The 18,252-nt window shown below is 46.1% G+C and overlaps 2 protein-coding genes across 2 annotated transcripts; both read right to left on the bottom strand.

Moving 5' to 3' along the window:
- Window positions 1-5,861: 5,861 nt before the first annotated feature.
- LOC127772619 (protein EARLY RESPONSIVE TO DEHYDRATION 15-like) lies at window positions 5,862-6,781 on the bottom strand. The gene has a single exon (XM_052298567.1). It carries the CDS (start codon window positions 6,698-6,700, stop codon window positions 6,179-6,181), a length of 522 nt encoding a protein of 173 aa, XP_052154527.1. The 5' UTR covers window positions 6,701-6,781; the 3' UTR covers window positions 5,862-6,178.
- Window positions 6,782-11,344: 4,563 nt separating this feature from the next.
- LOC127772850 (CASP-like protein 4B4) lies at window positions 11,345-14,231 on the bottom strand. Its single transcript, XM_052298833.1, has 3 exons — window positions 13,877-14,231; window positions 13,554-13,686; window positions 11,345-11,870 (listed from the first exon to the last, which is right to left on the bottom strand). The coding sequence occupies exons 1-3, from the start codon at window positions 14,164-14,166 to the stop codon at window positions 11,679-11,681; spliced, it is 615 nt and encodes a 204-aa protein (XP_052154793.1). The 5' UTR covers window positions 14,167-14,231; the 3' UTR covers window positions 11,345-11,678.
- Between the last annotated feature and the right edge of the window lie 4,021 nt (window positions 14,232-18,252).

Here is an 18,252-nt window from a genome sequence, read left to right as displayed (position 1 = left end):
CTCGTAATTTATATGCAAATTGTGCAATTGATTTTTCTTTTCGTCCACATTTAATGCTCCATGCATGTGTCCAAACATTTAATGTGACAGAATTTTTGGAAGTTTGAAGGAAACTAAACACAGCCAAAGATGCTCATGTGAGAAAGAGTAGTAGAGTGTGTTTAGTTCATGTCAAAATTGGAAGTTTGGTTGAAATTGGAAGGATGTGACGGAAAAGTTGGAAGTTTGTGTGTGTAGGAAAGTTTTGATGTGATGGAAAAGTTGGAAGTTTGAAGAAAAAGTTTAGAACTAAACTCGGCTGTAATTTTTGGATTTTTGAATGTGTCAGCATGTCAGAAGTAATTTTATTTTTTGAATGCTCCGCCGGTCGCCTCTCCTGGAGAGAAGCCAGGAGAGAAGAGAAGAGAAAAAGAAAAGAAAAAAGAGATGTGGGGCCCACATCATAATATGTAGGCCCCCACATTTTTATTTTATTTTATTTGTGCTTACTAGGATACGACGTTAGCGAAACCAGACATCTATACTGTCATGGGACCTAAATTAGACGGTACTGTATACTTTATAGGTGAAGATTTCTAGTAGTGAGGATAAGAGATGTAAAAAAAAAACTCAGTGTAAAGTTGAGGGACAGCAGGTGAACTTATTCCTACTAACAACGTTCGCTCCCGGGCTCCAGGCCGCTTCGTACCTTGGGCCAGATGCCCAGAAAGGTGTTAGGCCGGCCTGTTTCTGATACGAGCGGGCCCCATTGTTTTTGGGCCAGACTTGCCTATTTTACATGGGCCGATCTGTATTTTGTCCAACTTGCGGGTCTATTTTATCTGGGCCGGATCGTGACTGTGACTTGGCCCATACGACGATTCGACAAAGCGCGCGCCCTGTCGCGTCGTCTCCGAATTCGATTCGAAGTCGCACTGCGGTATCGTCGACTCCAACTCGGACTCGGACTCCGCTTCGAACCCGACCCACCGGCCGACGATAACTAGCGTCTCGCTCGGCTCGTCGGCGGCAAATCATTCTCTCTGTTCGCTCGCTGCATTCTGTGCCATGGCTTTCCTCCACTGCACGCCTCCATCCCTCCTGCTCCCGTCGCCTCCGTTCTTTCTCCCGCCGCCGCCGGCTGCTCCCCGCTGCTCCACGGCGCTGTCCCCGTCCTCGCCGCTGTTCCATCCGACCCGGCTGCGCATCAGGTGGGCGCCGCCGCCGGTTGGGTGGTGCAAACTCAACTTCGACGGCAGCGTGTTTAACGATGGCTCCCGGCGAGCGAGCATCGGCGGCGTCATCCGCGGCTGCGACGGCGGCGTCGTGCTGGCCTTCGCCGAGACTACGGAGCACTGGACTGTCGGGGTGGTGGAGTTCCGCGCGCTGATCAAGGGACTGAAGCTTGCGTTGAAGTGCTTCGTGGAGCGGATCGTCGTGGAGGGCGACGACCTGGTGCTGGTCCAGCTGCTGCGCGGCGAGGAGACGCAGACGAGGATCCCGGCGGCCATGCACGACGAGATCCTCTCCCTGCTCCGCCGCTTCACCGAGTTCGAGGTGCGGCACATATATCGAGAGGGGAACTCGGTGGCCCACACGCTGTGCCGGCAGGCGTACCAGGGCCCTGGATTGTGGACGGAGAGAGTGCCGATGCCAGGCGCCGTCCGGGAGAAGATCGACGAGGATTGTCGCGGGGTGCTGCACGAGCGCCTGTGCAAGAAGAAGAAGTGACGCCATCGGCATGAAGAAGGGTGGACGCGATCGATGCGGGCGCCAAAGCGATTAAGCGAGTCGAATATTTTTGTTCAAATCGATCGGCTTGGCTTTGTGATTGTTGTAGTTGAACATGTAACTGAAGCTAATTAGTTGGTCCTGTTAGTTGTAGACGTAGATGTTATTTATCATTAGCATTGATGTATTCATTCAATCATTATTATCTAATGATAAAAAGATTAGCATTGCTTTGTTCTTGAACTTGCAATACTTGATTCCGATAAAGAAACCGTTTGTCTTGTGTGTTGTGTTCTGTTGTGATTTCTGCGTCGGGACGGAGCGTGTGGTTGCGCCATTGCGGTCGTCGGGTCGTGGCTGTTGTCGGGTCAAAGCAAGCGAGAACTCGCCAGCAATAGCGTGTTGCCTGGCTGCGGCGGCCAGAGATGCCGGGGTGGTCTGCCTGCCCTTGGCACTTGAAATCGTGCACATACACAGCGCGCGCGGCGCGCTGATTAGGGCGGCGCTGGCGTTGCAATCGGGCTCTCTTTGGGGCTTTGGGCCAAAGCGAAAGGGAGTAGCTGGCGAAGCAGCTCACCTTACTGTGGTCGACGGTGAGACGGCCGGGTGGCGCCCGGGGTCATTCGCGGCTGCATCGTTCACGCGAGTCACTGCGTTGCTTGGTAGGTCTGGCTGACGTACTGGGCTAGGCTGGATAATGCCGAGCAGTCCAACATGAATACAAAAAACACATATAGCATGAAAAAGAGACAAAAATGAATATATTGTGCCAAATTCATAGTATTAACTTTGGTATCAAACCCCAGAAACAGAAAGAACAGAGTTCAGATAAATATGCACAGAAAGAGCTGGATCTCTGAATGTTCAGACTTGGTTTTACCTCCTGTTGCAGCACTGAATATCTTAAAATTGTTAACTCACTAGTTCAGCTGGCTTCCAATTATCTAAGATTATTCAAGCATTGTCCTATGCATCTCTCTATCTGGTTCCCATTCTTTGCTTTAGCTCCCTCACTGTGGAAAAGAGCAGACAAAACACCCAAAAGTGCCATGCTTTGAAGTTTGAACATGTGGGGATTCAATGTCTCAAAAATTCAGAATTGATGTTTACCTCCCTAATGCAATACTGAAAACTATGATTTGTTGACTCAGTAGTTTTGCTTTTCTAGTAGAGACGATTTATCTAGAGTACATTTGTCCTCCAACATTGATTTCCTCCCTGCCCTTGTTCTGAAAGCTGAGACTGTACTAGTGCTTGTTCTAAATTCTAAAATCATACTAGCATTTGTTCTCAAATTTGAAACTTTAGTACTTGTTCTAAATTCTGAAATTTATGGTTAGAAATTCTTTTTTCGAAGGTGCAACTGTTTTTTCAGATTTGAAGGGAGATAAGTCCCTCCAAATATTTTTTAAGAAGAAATGGTGAGCGTGCTGAAGATTGAACACTACACTATTAAGCGCATCTCATTCGAAGATGCAACTGATCAAGATGGAAGTGGAGTTGAAACATGGAGGTGGAATTGATCATGATGCCAAGCCCCCTATTGTCTTATTGCTACAGTGATCAGTGCTTACATTTCAGCTGCCTTAAAGACCCGAAGCAATTTCTAAATCGGAGTCCGACAACACAGTGAGATACGACGGCTAGAGTTGCACGTAGCGGCGTAGGGATGAAAATGGAGCAGATACGGACAGATAATGCTCTCTACCATATTCATTTTCATATCTTTCGTCAGATGCGAAAATGAATACAAATAGCTTGGATACGAAAACAAATACGAATAAGCATCGAATATGATCAGACACAAATATGAAAACAATTTTTTTCTTAAAACACAAAAACCACAAACAAATATCATCATATATAATTAGCTCATTTTATATAAAATATGATATGATTTATAAAATATTTTAAAATTTTAAATAATATTAACAGTATAGACTAGTGTTAAAAAATATACTACTATTTAAATCTAATCGATATAAAAGATCGCGAAGTTGAAAAGAAATGGGGTATGACTTATAGATTCAGTAAATATCCGAATAGCGTATCAATCAGATTGCATCCCTGAGTTGCGGGATCAACCCCTGGCACATTTAGGTTTTGATCTCAGGCTATCCTGGGAGTCCCTATCTACTTTCGATTCCCTTCTTACTGGCTATGGAAGTACAGATATAATATTCTTACCAAGATAACTGGAAGCGTTTAAGTAGACGGGTTTCCCTGAAATCCAAGGAGCAGATTCACCAGATATTTGTATCCGTCATTACTCCCAATATTATATTCGTATTCGTATCCAGAAAAAAAATATATGTATCCAAAATATCCGCTTCAAAAGCTATCCGTATTTATTTTTCTCGTATCTAAAATATTCGCTTCGAAAGTTATCCGTATTTGATTTTCTCCGGAGCGGACGGAAACCGCTCCGTTTTCATCCCGCCGGGGCATTAAGGCGGCTCGCCATGGACAGCGTGCATACGCGCCAACTAGCGATCCGATCGGCTGTGGAAGAACACGGCTTAATTAAAATGATCGAGGCTTAACAAATAAATGGGCTCCATCCTGCAGCCGACCCAACATGAATCAACGAAGGGCTCTGTCAGTTGGGCAGTGCCAGGTTGGGCCACAACTACCGAGCATATCAGCAATGATGGCCTATGTTGGGCTTCCACCCTTTTACAGGAAGGAAAAAGTATACTTTCTCCCTCAACTATGACCTAAGTATGATTCATGATCTCCAACAATAAAACCGGGTATATCACTCCTCCAACTATCAAAACCGTACAAACTATATCCCTGGGTGGTTTTGGAAGCGGTTTTAGCTGACATGGCGTCCACGTGGCGGTGTCGACCGATCTTTGTCCCGCGTGTCGTCGACGTGTCGCTTACGTGGCATTAGCGTAAAAAAAATTGTTGGACCACATGTGGGCCCCACATTTCATCATCACCTCCCCTCCCTCCCTCCCTCGCTCTCACATTTTTTCCTCTCTCACCTTCCATCAGCCGGCGGAAGCACGAAGCACGAGCTCCTCCCCGAAGCCACAGGCAGGGGAGGGAGGAGGACTTATGTTATCTGAAAGACTGAAACCATATCCAAAACAGTGAAAGCATATGCAAGCATGCATATGCATCGATCGATTGATATATACGTATGCCCAAATTAAAGCACGGCTAGCTCCTCCCCCGGTAGGCGAACGGCCGGCGAGCTCCACCCCCGCGAGCAGACGCCGACGAGCTCCACCCCCGCACGTGGAACGGTCGGCGAGCTCCTCCCCAGGTGTGTGGACGGCCGGCGAGCTCCTCCCTCGGCGTGCGGACGGCAGGCGAGACCCGCGCACCGACGCTGCGAGCTCCTCCCCGGCGCGCGGACAGCAGGCGAGCTCGCGGGACGGCCACCGGGCTCCTCCCCCGCGCATGGACGGCCGACGAGCTCCTCACCCGGCAGGCAGACGGCCAGCGAGCTCTTCCCCCGCGCACGGACGCCCGCGAGCTCCTCACCCGGCAGGCGGGCTCCTCCCCTGTGCGCGGACGCCGACGAGCTCCTCCCCCTGCGCACGGACGGCCGGCGAGCTCGCGGGACGGCCGGCGGGCTCCTCCCCCGAGCGTGGACGGCCGGCGAGCTCCCCCGTGCGTCGTTGACGTCGTGCCGCCCCGCTTCTACTGTTGGAAGGTGAGAGGAAGGTGAGAGGAGTGGAAAAGATGAAAGAGAGAGAGAGGGGGACCGGGGGAGAGGTGAGGATGACGGCCCACATGTCCGTGGGTCCCACTATTTTCTTTTTTTTTGTGAATGCCATGTCAGTCCCACAATTTTTTTATTAGAAGTGACAGATAAGTGACATATCGACGACACGCGGGACGAAGACTAGGTCACCAACGCCACCTCAGCCAAAACCGCTTTTAAAACCGCCCAAGGATATAGTTTGTCGGTTTTAATAGTTAAAGGAGTCAATGTATATTATACTCAGAGCATAGTTGAGGAAGTCAAAAGTATAATTTTTCCTTACAGGAACAATGTCTGGGCTTCTGTCCGTCATACTCCCTAGGCTGCACTTGTTCAGAGTTCAGTCTCTCTTCCTTATCTGAGGGTGGCAAATCGCACCAAAGCTAGTGCTAATCAGATAGGCAAACGGATAATGAAAAATCACAGCTCAGACACGAAAGGGGAACTGTATCCATATCTCGGAAATTACAAGGCAGCAGCTGCGAAATCTCTCGCTGCAATCTTTATTACATCAGCATTTTTTTACATGATCCTGTACACAACACAGGGGAGATCTCTCGCAGCTCCATAGATCCTGACCAAAACCCAGATCTTGACGACGATGACGACGCGACGAGATTAGCAAAAAAGCTAGGAGTAGATCGAAAATAACAAAACAAAACCTTTTTTTCCCTAATTTTTTTCTGCTTGTTTGTCAAGATGGGTGGATGGATGGATGATTACGCGGGCGGCGGCGGAGACGGACGCTCAGCGCGGCTGCTGGATGGGGCGGGGGTTGACCCTAGCGGCGGCGGCGGCGACCCTCCTGGGCGCCTTGTCGGCGTACCTGGGCACCTCCGGCGGCGAGGAGTGCGCGCGCCACCACTTGTCGATGCCCCACGCCACCACCTCGGCGGACCCGCCCTTCACCTTCTTCCCCCCGGCGCCGCCGAAACCCTTGCCCTCCTTCTCATCCGCCGGTTCTCCCACCAGATGAGGGGTGGAGGAGAAGAGGTCGTCGGGGAGGAGGAACCCCTCGAGGTCGTCGCCGTCGCCGTTGTCGTTGTCGTCGAGGAGGCCCAGCGCGGAGTAGTCCCGGAGCCAGCGGTCGCGGAAGGCCGGGGAGGAGCCGACGAGGCGCCACCACTCCGGGGAGAAGTCCTCCACCTCGGCCACAGCCGGCTCCACGGCAGCGACGCCGCCGCAGCGCCAGTAGGTGGCCGACCAGCCCGCCGGCACGAAGGGCTCCGCCCACGGGTTCAGCTTCCCGCCGCCTCTCGCCACCTCCATCTCGATCTCGATTGCTCACTCACTCCCTCGCTCGCGGATGGAAAAGGGGAAAATATGGATATGGATAGAGGAGGAGATATGACAGAGATGGTAATATAGCTGAGCAGTACTAGTACGGTGCGCCGGTGATGAAGGGGAAGGGGGGGTGACGTGTCTGTCGTCTTTTCGGTCGGTCTTATCCGTTGCGGCGGGGTGGATGGGGGGATGGATCGAGGGGCAGAGGCCCACGGTATTGTGTGCTGTTTTAACGTTTTCCTTCTTTTCCAAAAGATCCCTATCTGTCTATCTCGTCGTTGGCGTGGCTGCTTCACGCCTCACCCTGGCCGACCTGACACTTTGGGATTTGGGTCCGGTGCTGTAGCAGTAGCAGTCGCATTTGCAAGTGTTTGATGCAAATTCAAGCAACCAAATTATACAAGATACTTCGGCCGTTTTTAGTTGACGCCTAACTACCCCAAACTTTTAACTTTTTATCACATCGTATCTAAAAATTTTTCTACATATATAAACTTTTAACTTTTTTTTCAAACTTCCAACTTTTTTCAAACTTTTAATTTTTTTTCAGGAACTAAACACACAATCTGTCCCAAAATAAGCACAATCATAAGTTTCTGTATTAAACTTTAATCATCCGTCTTATTTAAATTATTCTATAGTTAGTATTTTTATTGTTATTAAATGTAAAACATGAATATTACTTTATCCATGACTTATGCTTTTTTTAAAAAATAAATAAGACAAACTATTAAAGTTAGACATGAAAACTCATCACTGTTTTTATTTTGGGACGGAGGGAGTAATCATCTCTCTCTATATATATACACGGTTTCACCCCTACACGGTCGCAGTTGGCTGAGCCCGTTGTTGTCGACAGGGCGCTATACGCCGCTACAGACCTCGTTGACCCAAGCAAAGATTGGATGCTGATGAGGTAGTGAAGCGGCGACGACCCTGAAGGCGGATCTGAAGCTTGCCAATCTACCGACAATGTTCTCACCAGGGACCCCGCGTGGCCCACGCCTCCTAATAGCCATCACTTGCCTCGATTTGTCGTTGTTCTTTTCCTTGTCTTCACCTAAGAGAGGGGAGAGGCGGCAGCAATATGGTCCGGAGAGGGAGAGGACCTCGACCTCGTCCCACCGCCAGATCCATGTCACCGAACTCTAGTCATCCCTTGCTCTCGCGTCGCTGACCTTGTCGTCTCTCGCTCATAGTCCTTGAGTTCCACGCCACTGAGCTCGTCAGCACGCCGGCCAAGGAAGGATGACCGCCAACCATGGGGAGGAGGAGAGGAGGGGTGGTGCACCAACAGCGAGTGGATGGAGAGGAGCAGGGTCGTCGCCATGGAATGGTGGGAACCGAGAGTGAGGAAGGGGATAAGGGAGAGAGAGGGGGGGGGGATTTCATATGTTTTCTGTATTTCAGGGTGTCCAATGTAAATTTTAAATAAATTGGAAAAAAAAGAATTGGAACAAAAAGGCTGAAATTTAAAATTAAAGCTACACCTAGAACCACTTGAATTGTGAAGAACCCATATTTTAAACCCGTAGCCTTAGCCTATGTGGCACCTCGGAAACTCTCATATGAGTGTCCTGCACTGTGAGTGCCCTAAGAGCAGGTACCGATTGATTTCTGATGGTGAGAAGGTAAATCTATAATTTTCCAATAACTATTTCTCCTTTGCTCGCGCTAGAGCGTGGATGCAACAGTTGCCGCTGCCTTATCCACTTTCGCTTAAGTGCCACCGGCGCTTGCCGTTGTTTCCTCCACTTTTCTCACAAGCGGCCATCGTTGGCTACCATCTCCTCCTCTCCGACGCGCACATGGACGCGATAGCTGCATCCGCTTCGCTTGAGCACCACCTGCCGCTGGCTGTCGTCTCCTCCACTCGTTCTCGTGCACGAGCATCGCTAGCTACCATCTCCTCTGCCCCCACTCATGTTTGGACTATGATGGCTACAGACTCCGAAGGCTGCAGTCTGCTGACTCTGTGCTTATTCTCCATGGACGGCAACAACATAATAAGTGTGTTATTATCCAGGTAGAAATGCTCCTAATTATTTTTCGCGTAGCCTGTGATCAAGCAAGATTCCTAATTAGAGCATGCGCTAGGAAGAGAAGTCACATGTGGTTTCGGACTGCGTAGCGACAAGCTAGAGTTACGGTTAGGGTTTCGAGGTGGGATGGGAAAGGACGGTGCTGGGAGGGAGAAGTGGGGGATCGGGTTTAGAGGGATGGCCTAGGCGGTGACAGATCGGCAGTGGATGGCGGACAAGGGGCGGGTGGAGCCATGGGGTTGGTAGCGAGGTGAAGATGACACGGAAGGGGAGGAGGTGAGCGGGACAAGGCCACACCAGCACGTTGATGCCATTCAAGCGGTGGCACGGTTGGTGGTGGCGGTGGAGAAAGAGCTAATCTATTACTGGATGGAGGAGGAGGGTCTTGCCGGAGGGCCGTCGCCGTTGCCCGCTCTGTTCGGTCGTCATCACCGTCGCCCACTCCACTTGTGTCGTCGTCACCGTAGCTCGACGGCATCCCTTCTTCTCCATTGGAGCAGTTCGCCAGACGCCAGGGGAGGAGGAAGAGGCTTGCTGAGAGGCCATTGTCGTCGCTCGCTCACGTGCACTGATAGAGAGGGGATGTGAGGGAAGGATGAGTGCATAATGGAATCAGGGGGAGTGGACAGGAAGGACATGTGGAGAGTCAGGGGAAGTGTGGGTGACTTCCCCTCCTGACGCTCATGGGCGTGATAGGAGCCCCTTAATCAAATAGAGTATGTTGTTATTGCTTAGTTTGAGCTCGCATAAGTGAAGTAGGTCGACGACGTCGGTGGCCCTGCTAGCGCATGTCGCCGAAACTGTTGATTTGAGGGTGGCGCTAACGTAGAGGAAAGATGAATAGGATGGCTAGTCATGCACTGCTTACAGCCTTGATACCAATTGTGCCCCTAACAAATAAACAGTTGGATGTGAGTGGTACCTCATGATACATGATATAGTGCTACTTTCTTTTTTTTTTTTGAAGCCTCAACCCTTCAAGTATAAGCTGTAGTATCTGAACTCACACGCACGAACTCACACCACCACACGCACACTACACACAACCAAAATCTACGCAAATACCCAAAGGCTGCACGTGGCTGAGAGATATGCGAAGTCAACTGGCTTCGCACGTGATAGGCATGTTACCTTGACCAATGTGGCACATCCACGTGTGAGGCTGCAACAGAAGGAAAGGGGAATAAAACCCCAGTGCGAAACCCGCGTCGAGCGGCGCTCGAACGCGGGTGGTGGGCGCTCCACCGAGCGGCCCAACCACCGAGCCAACGGCTCGTTCGCTATATTGTAAAATTGTTTACTGTAACCACTACGGGTTTATATAAGTGTCGTCCTAAACATTGTCGTGGAAAATGACCGTATCGACAATTAAATGGCCATATATACTGTGACGGTTGCAAAACCATTTTATTAACCTGATATGGTCATATTGCTGTTCATGAATGTCGAAACTAAGAAATAAACTACACCAAAATGAATAGCCATGTGTAAGAATATCCTCCCCCCTCCCCCCCTAAAAAAACAGATGAGTAGCACGTTTAATGCTTATTTTAAAATAGTTATATTATGATTTTTATACGTAGCAAAGAAGCACCAAAACTATTAACAGGTTCACTCGTTTCTCTTTATACAAGTTGGGTTTAAGCGGGATTTTTATTATAGATGATATCATTATCAAAGGAAATATTGGAAAAAAAAATTCAAAATAATGTTTGACAGATATATTGTAACGCATATATCAATTCTATCAAATTTTATTGCAAACTATGATGTATAGATTAAAAAAGATAATTACTGTCACAGAGTAAATCGAACCAATTTTAAATAGCTCGGTGTAAAATAAGAAATAAAAAGAGGTGAAATGAGTGTAGTTCAACTACTATGTTTCTTATTATGGAATCAATCCATCGGGATTCAAATTCTACACTTGAAACATGTACTCGTATTATCTTTAAACAATGACGGATCTTCTCGAACCAGACTGACACATCTACCCAAAGCTTGAAATAGCGCCCCTTACCTGTCTCCGCTAGCATAGGACCAAGCAATCCCCATACCCAGATCCCTATTCTCCGCTAACAAAATGACGTAATCTGGTGAAATAGTTTGGGGGTGGACTTTCTTTTTCTTCTTCTCTGGATTGCCTATCTGCATGTGTTAAAAAAAATCCAGCAAGGAAAAGTCTTGAATGTGTGGCCCAGACTATCCTCATTTGGGCCGGGCCATTTTGGCGAGAGCGGGGACCTACATCGTCTATGAGAAAAGTTGTTAATTCCACATTTCCACGTCGACATCATTATATATCTTTATTGAAAAAAAAACTATTTTTGCGAGGAAAAAAAATAGTTTTTTGGCCCACCTTTGTTAACACAGGGCACTGGATGAGATTAAAAGAAAAAAAAAACAAAGGCCCGTGTGGATGATACGCATAAATTTGATAGTAAACGGTTTATGGAAACATGAAAACATTTCCGGATTCCAAACGTGGCGTAACCTGCATCTGCATATGTAGAGATATTCAATTGGCACCAGCGAGCGAGCGAGAGGGAGGGAGTGTGACCCACACAGGCCACAGTGGCGCACACACTGACGTCTCCAATTTGTTGTATATAATCACATAATGAAGTACTACAAGTTTAATATTCGGTTTGCTATTACATATATACGCCTAATTAAACACGTGCAAGACAATCAAATCATCCAATGAAATGAATCGATCAATATCCTCCCCTAAACACGCAAATTAACCCCACCGGCCGATTCCAATCCCAAATATAAACAAGAAACAAAGCCGTACGTGTACGTATGTACCACACGAGTATACCACATCATCACCACCACTATGAAGAAACCAACAATCAACTAACTGTACAAATAACAGGATCAGACGACGGCGATCGACATGGATGGATCCCATCAGATCAGATGTAGGTCTGCTTGGCGAGCTTGAAGCCGGAGACGAGGGCGGAGAGGGCGAGGCAGAGGAAGGCGAAGAAGGCCATGCTGATGGACGCCGCCGACGAGTCGGTGAACACGTTGTCCGCGCCTTCCCTCATCCTGTTCGTTATCGGGATCGCCGCCGACACCGCCGACATCAGCAGGTACGCCGTCACCTGCAGTAGCACCATATGCGTATCGAAACCACGATAAAACATTAGTGTTTTAGCGTGCATTGTATATATACTAGCTTCATTTTTTAATATATAATGCACAACACGTTTAATCATTTATTTTATTTTAAAAATAGTTAATTATTATACATTTGTTGTGGGTTGTTTTATCGTTAAAAATACTTTAAGCATAATTTATATCTTATATATATTTTAAAACTTTTGAATAAGATAATGGTTAAGCATGTGTTAAAAATTAACTATGTTACTCCCTCTGTTTCAGATTATAAGGTACTTTGACTTTAGTCAAAGTCAAATTACTTTAAATTTAACTAAGTTTATAAACAAATATAATAATATTTACATTACCAAATTAGTTTTTTTATTAAATTAATAATTAAATATATTTTTATAATAAATTTATCTTGGTTCGAAAGTATTACTATTTTTTTTCTATAAACTTGGTCAAACTTAGAGTTAAGAAGTTTGACTTTGACCAAAGGCAAAACATTTTATAATTTAAACAGAGGGAATATCTATTAAAATACGAATATAGTATAAAGGTCACTGTCAACATTAATTAATTAAGCACATAGTATATTATGTTCAGATACTCCGAGGTTCGTATTGCCATCATGCACATGCTTAGCGTATCTAATTCTTACAGGTAGTGTTTAAAATGGCCGGCCTGCTATCAAGTCAAAGGCTCTAGAGCATTTGTCTTTAATTTTGCTTAATTGGAATTTCGACAGAGAGAAACTTAGATGCGAAGCTACTTGGATAACATACAGGTCATTGTCAACTTCATATTTTGTCTTTATCCACAACCTCAATTCCGTAAGCAAACAACTCTGATCAGTGGTCACCACGAACATATGAGATCAATCATAAACAAACTCTGACATTATTTTAGATCGACTTGATATCATATCATCAAACCAAGGGCTCATGCAATTAAATATCTCAATGCTCGTCAGTGGTTTTTGAAACAGACTGAAACAGCTTCTTGCATTTCCATATGGATCGAAATGTGCAATTTGTGATCCAGACAAATCTGTGCTGGCTGATGTTCATCAGACCATTAGTAGGAAGAGAACTACTAATCCTAGTACTACAACTTCTATTATGCAGAGGTATGTAAGGTATGAAATGAACTGTTACGGGAAATGCCATGTGGACTCATTATGTCTCTTTCAAGGACAACTAATTAACAATCAGCCTATGGAATGGATCAAAATTCCAGCCAGCACATGACAGCTTTGCGCTATAATTCTCTGCTCAACTGCATCCCATGAACAGTTGTCAGGACGATCGTGCTGTGCATTAGCACTACAGCAGAGCTAATTCTCAAAACCCTAACTAAAAAATTGCTCCCTTACTTAACACCAAAGATAAAACCTGAATCCCAATGAGCAATCCACACTCTGCAAATGATGAATAATTGATAAACAAATTTAAGTTTCATTCCGGTGTCCAAGTATCCATCCGGTTTTCCTATTGTGCAAGCAAGCAAGTGGCTAATGCTTTTGATTGATTAAATAAATTTGAGTTTATCTCCAACGGCGAGATGATGCGACAGATGTTCGATGCATTGCATAGATGTCACGGCAATTAATTGAACAGAGGACAGCAGGAAGAGTGCAACCGAGGAACGCATAATCGAGGCGTGCGGCGAGCGGCGCTGACCTGATCTCCGGCGAAGTCGACGAGTACGGCGACCTTGCCCTGCAGGTCCTGGCCGCCGGTGAGCCGTACGCCGTGCCGCACCAGCTGCAGCGTCGTGTAGATGAAGGCGAACACCCCGATCGCGACCACGTACCTGCACAAAGAGAAAAAAGCACCCACCAACCGTTCGGTCAAATGTGTTCACCGCCGCAAGCAATTCACCGTCGCCGCCGCCGCCGCACCACAACGACCGAGGCGGCGAGACATCCATCAATGGATCAAGTATGGGTAGTGCACTTGGGGCAATGGCGCGGCGGGAGAGGGGAGCTCGCTCGCTCGCTCACCTGTACTCCTCGTAGTGCTCGAACTGCCTCCAGTCGCCGTGGTCGTTGGCGCCCATGACGACGAAGGCGAGGAGGGAGAAGGCCCACGCGGCGACGCGGAGCGCCGACCCGGACTTCTCCAGGAGGTCCTGCCGCCGCCAGCGCCGCACCACGGCGCTCACCACGCCCTCGCCCGACGCCGCCGCCGCCGCCGGGGCGCCGCCGCCGTCGACGTTGGCGTCTGCGGCCGCGGCGCCCTTCTCGACGTCGGCGGCGGGGGCGCCCGAGGAGGCTGCTACGGCGGCGCTCATGGCGCGCGCGTTCTCGGGGACGGATTCGCGGAGTAAGGAATCGGTTTTGTGGTGGTGGTGGCGTCTTGCCGGGGAGCTCACGAGAGTTATATGAGGCGAGCCGAGGGCCGAGGGATCTTCTACGACGCCGGCGTGTGCGCCAGGTCACCTGCCAAGTGCCAAGTGGAAAGAGGAGTACCCATCACGCCATTCTCTTTAGCTACTTTACCTGGCTGTGTTTAGTTTTCCCCCTATTTCCAACTTTCCATCACAACATATCACATCAAAAACTTTCCTACACACATAAACTTTCAACTTTTTTTCCAAACTCCCAACTTTCTTTAAACTTCAAACTTTTTTCAGGAACTAAACACACCCATATTATATTTTGCTGTGATTTAGTCCCTTCATTTTTTAATAAATGACGTCATTGATTTTTAAGATACGTATAAACTATTTGTTATTAAAAATAACTAATATTTTTAAATATTAGAGTGACTTGGTTTATTGTCAAATATTTTTTAAGCATGACTTAAAATTTTTTATATTTGTAAAAAAAATGAATAAGACGAATGATCAAACGTTTATTTAAAAGTTAACGGCGTCAACGGAGGTAGTATCTGCTCCACGTTCGAATATATGTTTTCAAAAAATATATCTTTTATATACACTTGTGCTTCATGACGGGTTGAAAAAAATATGGACAAATGGTTTTATGGGTTGTGGTTGTGGGTTTAGTTTTACCTATTTTTTTTTAATTTGGGTGGCTTTTTACGTCATTAGGAAAGTAGTGATGGTGGAGGAGGACGAATGACGATTCATTTTTATATAAGTAGCTATTTTTGAAAATATGATGAAAAAGTCTCTCTTTTAAATGAGTTTGTTGTGATAGGACACGTCATACAAATTATGCCGACAAGATAGGTTTTCATAATTTGGACTTACTGTGAAAATATCAAATATGGAGTTGTCGGCTGTTCACTCATTGTTTCGTAACTTGTGGGTGTTCAAATTAGCCTAACATAATCACATATGCCAAAATAAAATTGTGGCTTGACGACGTTATTCTCGGAAAACAAAATAGATTGTTTCACATAAGTAAAGATGAACATAGGTCCTCCATTTAGGTCACTTCAGGAGAGCAAGATATCTGCAAAACTCAAATCTTTATTATCATTACAGGAATACAATACATATAATCTAGATATGCCATGATTAAGTGGTGCAAACTATTTCCTGTTTTCTCTGGTTTATACGATAATTTCCAGGTCCTCCAGGCAAAAGGGGCTGCTCATTTTATATAGTCTTGTCTTAATAATATGATAAATCAGTTAAAAACTATGATAAATATTTTTTGCATGGAAATATATATGATAGATAATTTGAATAGCGTCCTCCTCTATGATATCATCTCTACTAGGATTTTCAATAAATTTGTTTTTTCTTGTTCTTGTTTCGTATCAGGAAAAACAAGGCACGAACCACGCCAATTTTCTTCATTTGTTTAATTTTGAACAATTAAGCTTGTTCCTCCAATTTGATTATTATTTTAAAATTAACGTATCAAGGTTGGCGTGTTAATTATACCTTGTTTTCTAGTTGGGTCACTCTAAAATGTAAGGTATATTTATTATGAAAGCAAATTAAACATTTAGTACTGGTTACCAAGCTTTGGCTCTAGAACCAAATAGTCACGGTCCTACAAAAGTACAAATAGCTAGCCTCGGCCTTCAATACCTTGCCATCGAAATGAAGTAAACTAAGCAAATGGTTTGCCAAGGCAAGAATGAATGGAGAATATAGCCAGACCAAAAATTGAAAATATACTGTTTATGGATTTGTTTTGCAAAAATATACCAGATGGAGAATGATTTGCACAAATATACTGTCGGTATCGCGGCTTGGAAGAGCGGTACCGAGGTTCGCGACAACAAAATGCGATACTGCCACGCTATCACACTATTAACTCGCGAGGGTGTATTTGAGCTGGCGGTGTCGCTTGTGGAAACAGCGAGACTGCCAGGATATCGCTCTTTCGTAGAGCGAGAGCGCCATGTGAAGGAACCGACCAGTTGTCGTGCCGGTATCACGGTGTGCAAGCGCAAGAGCGAAATCGGTCTCGTAATCCCAACGCGCGAGACCGAGCATGTCGTGGGACCCACATTGGCGAAACGACCGGGTGCAAGTGGGCCGCCGGTCTCGCACGTGACCGATATCGGTATCGCTGTCCCAATGCGACGCGTGGTATCGCTCTGGCAAAGCGAGAGAGCGCTTTGCTATCGCTCAATCAAAAATCGATACCGGCTATACCGGCGAATACGTACATATCGTTAGTGAATACGGCCGCTGAATCGTGTCCATGCAGGCCACAAGTGAACATGCCGTATATACGAATATGCATACACACATATATGTATAGCCGTCAAATAGATCATCTTCTTGTTGGCTCATGCATGTACACGTATATACATTAGCCAAGCATGCATGTATATATGGCTGAACACACATACAGATGGACATATGCCAGTACGTGCATGGCTCGTGCATTCCATTAGCAGGTGGGACGCGCTCTCGCGCTGTCAAAGCGCGAGACTGCTTGGGGCCCCGCCGGTCTGGGTTCGCGTCAAACGGCTGCGAAATCGCTCTACCATCGTGCGAGACCGAGTCGTTCTCGCACTTTTGGAATGCGAGACCGATGTATTAGCGCTTTGATAGCGCTGGCGTCTTTGCTAATCCATTATGCGATATCGCGCTCTCGCTTAACCAAAGTGCGACGGCGGTGTATTTACGCAAATCTTCGCCTAATCAGTATATTCTTACAATTTTGTTAAAAAAATTGTATATTTTCAAATTCTTTTCTATATAGCCAAAGCCCAAGTGCCAACAAAGAACAAGTGCCTCTAGTTAGCTAACCAAAAATATTTTTTGTAAACCTTTATATCCCTATTTTTAGTAGTTTAATTTTTGGGGAAAAATACGACTAGGTAAACTAGGCAAAAATAGACATGAACAAGAAAAAGGTAGGAATAGAAAATTAAGTACTATATATCTCAAACCCTAATTAGGACTTCAAATTCAAACTTTAAGTAATTGATAAACCAATAAGCAAACGATAAATGACTACCTTCCTAGTAATGGAATCAAATGAATCCCTCACGTCGAAGGTTTTTTCTTCGTCTCCTATTATATGTACGACTTTATTTTTATTGGGCGACCAGCACCCGATCATGCCTCATCTTTCAATCGTGCGTCTAGTTTCTCTCCATGTAGACCAACTTCTGTCCATGTAGGATTAGGCAAGTAACAACTAAAGAACTAGTTGGACGAAGCTTGTAAGCACCAGTTGTATGTGTGGCCATTTGCTTTTTCTCTTTCTCTCGTGTAGCCGCAGGCCCGCACCAAATAGACAAGCTGGAACGTAGTGGCCACAGAAGATCCATGTCACCTGTGAGGCCGTGAGACCTCTGCTCTCCTCTCCGCTCTTCAGCTCTTTGCTCAATTGCTTTCACCCACGACCACCGGCCACCACCATCACCAGCTAACTGATCCAGATCATCATCAATGCCTTGTTAATGCTAAGCTCCAGCTCTTCACTAAAAACGTCTTTGGCTGAAGTCAAGACGTCCAAGCAACCACTTGAATGAGTATATTGAAGCTACCTCCATTAACAGGCTGCTGGCTTTATTCGGGTCTGAAGACAAACCGTGCAAGACAGCTGATCCCTAATAAATCATGCATGTTCCAAATTCCAATCACAACAAAAGTTGACAGGTATAGATAGATATGGTTTAAATGATCATATCACGTCGCTCTCGTGAGATAAACATGTTGAAGTAACTGTCAATGTTGTGCTCCATGATAGCGCAGGCATGTCACTGATTTTCTTTTTAAGTCGTACCTTTCGTTGGTGAGAACAGCTAGTGGCTTTCACTCGGGGAAAAACTAGTTGGCACCCCGCGCCATACAGCAGGTTTTGCTAGTTTTATCATTGAATAAAATCAATGTTTTAAATGATTAGATGCAACTCTTTGTATATACAAAATAGATGATAATGCGGCTTCATATATAGCTTCTGTTATTACAATACAATTCATGTTTTATTTTTTG

This window comes from Oryza glaberrima, chromosome 5 (genome assembly GCF_000147395.1).
Source record: "Oryza glaberrima chromosome 5, OglaRS2, whole genome shotgun sequence".
NCBI lineage: Eukaryota > Viridiplantae > Streptophyta > Magnoliopsida > Poales > Poaceae > Oryza > Oryza glaberrima.
This window is presented reverse-complemented; position numbering and strand designations above follow the sequence as displayed.

Excerpts from the sequence above, each read along its gene's own strand:
- LOC127772619 (XM_052298567.1), bottom strand. The coding sequence starts at position 6,700 with ATGGAGGTGGCGAGAGGCGGCGGGAAGCTGAACCCGTGGGCGGAGCCC.
- LOC127772850 (XM_052298833.1), bottom strand. The coding sequence starts at position 14,166 with ATGAGCGCCGCCGTAGCAGCCTCCTCGGGCGCCCCCGCCGCCGACGTC. Across the intron at positions 13,687-13,876 it reads GAGCACTACGAGGAGTACAG|GTACGTGGTCGCGATCGGGG; the intron begins GTGAGCGAGCGA and ends CTCTTTGTGCAG. Across the intron at positions 11,871-13,553 it reads TCGACTTCGCCGGAGATCAG|GTGACGGCGTACCTGCTGAT; the intron begins GTCAGCGCCGCT and ends GTGCTACTGCAG.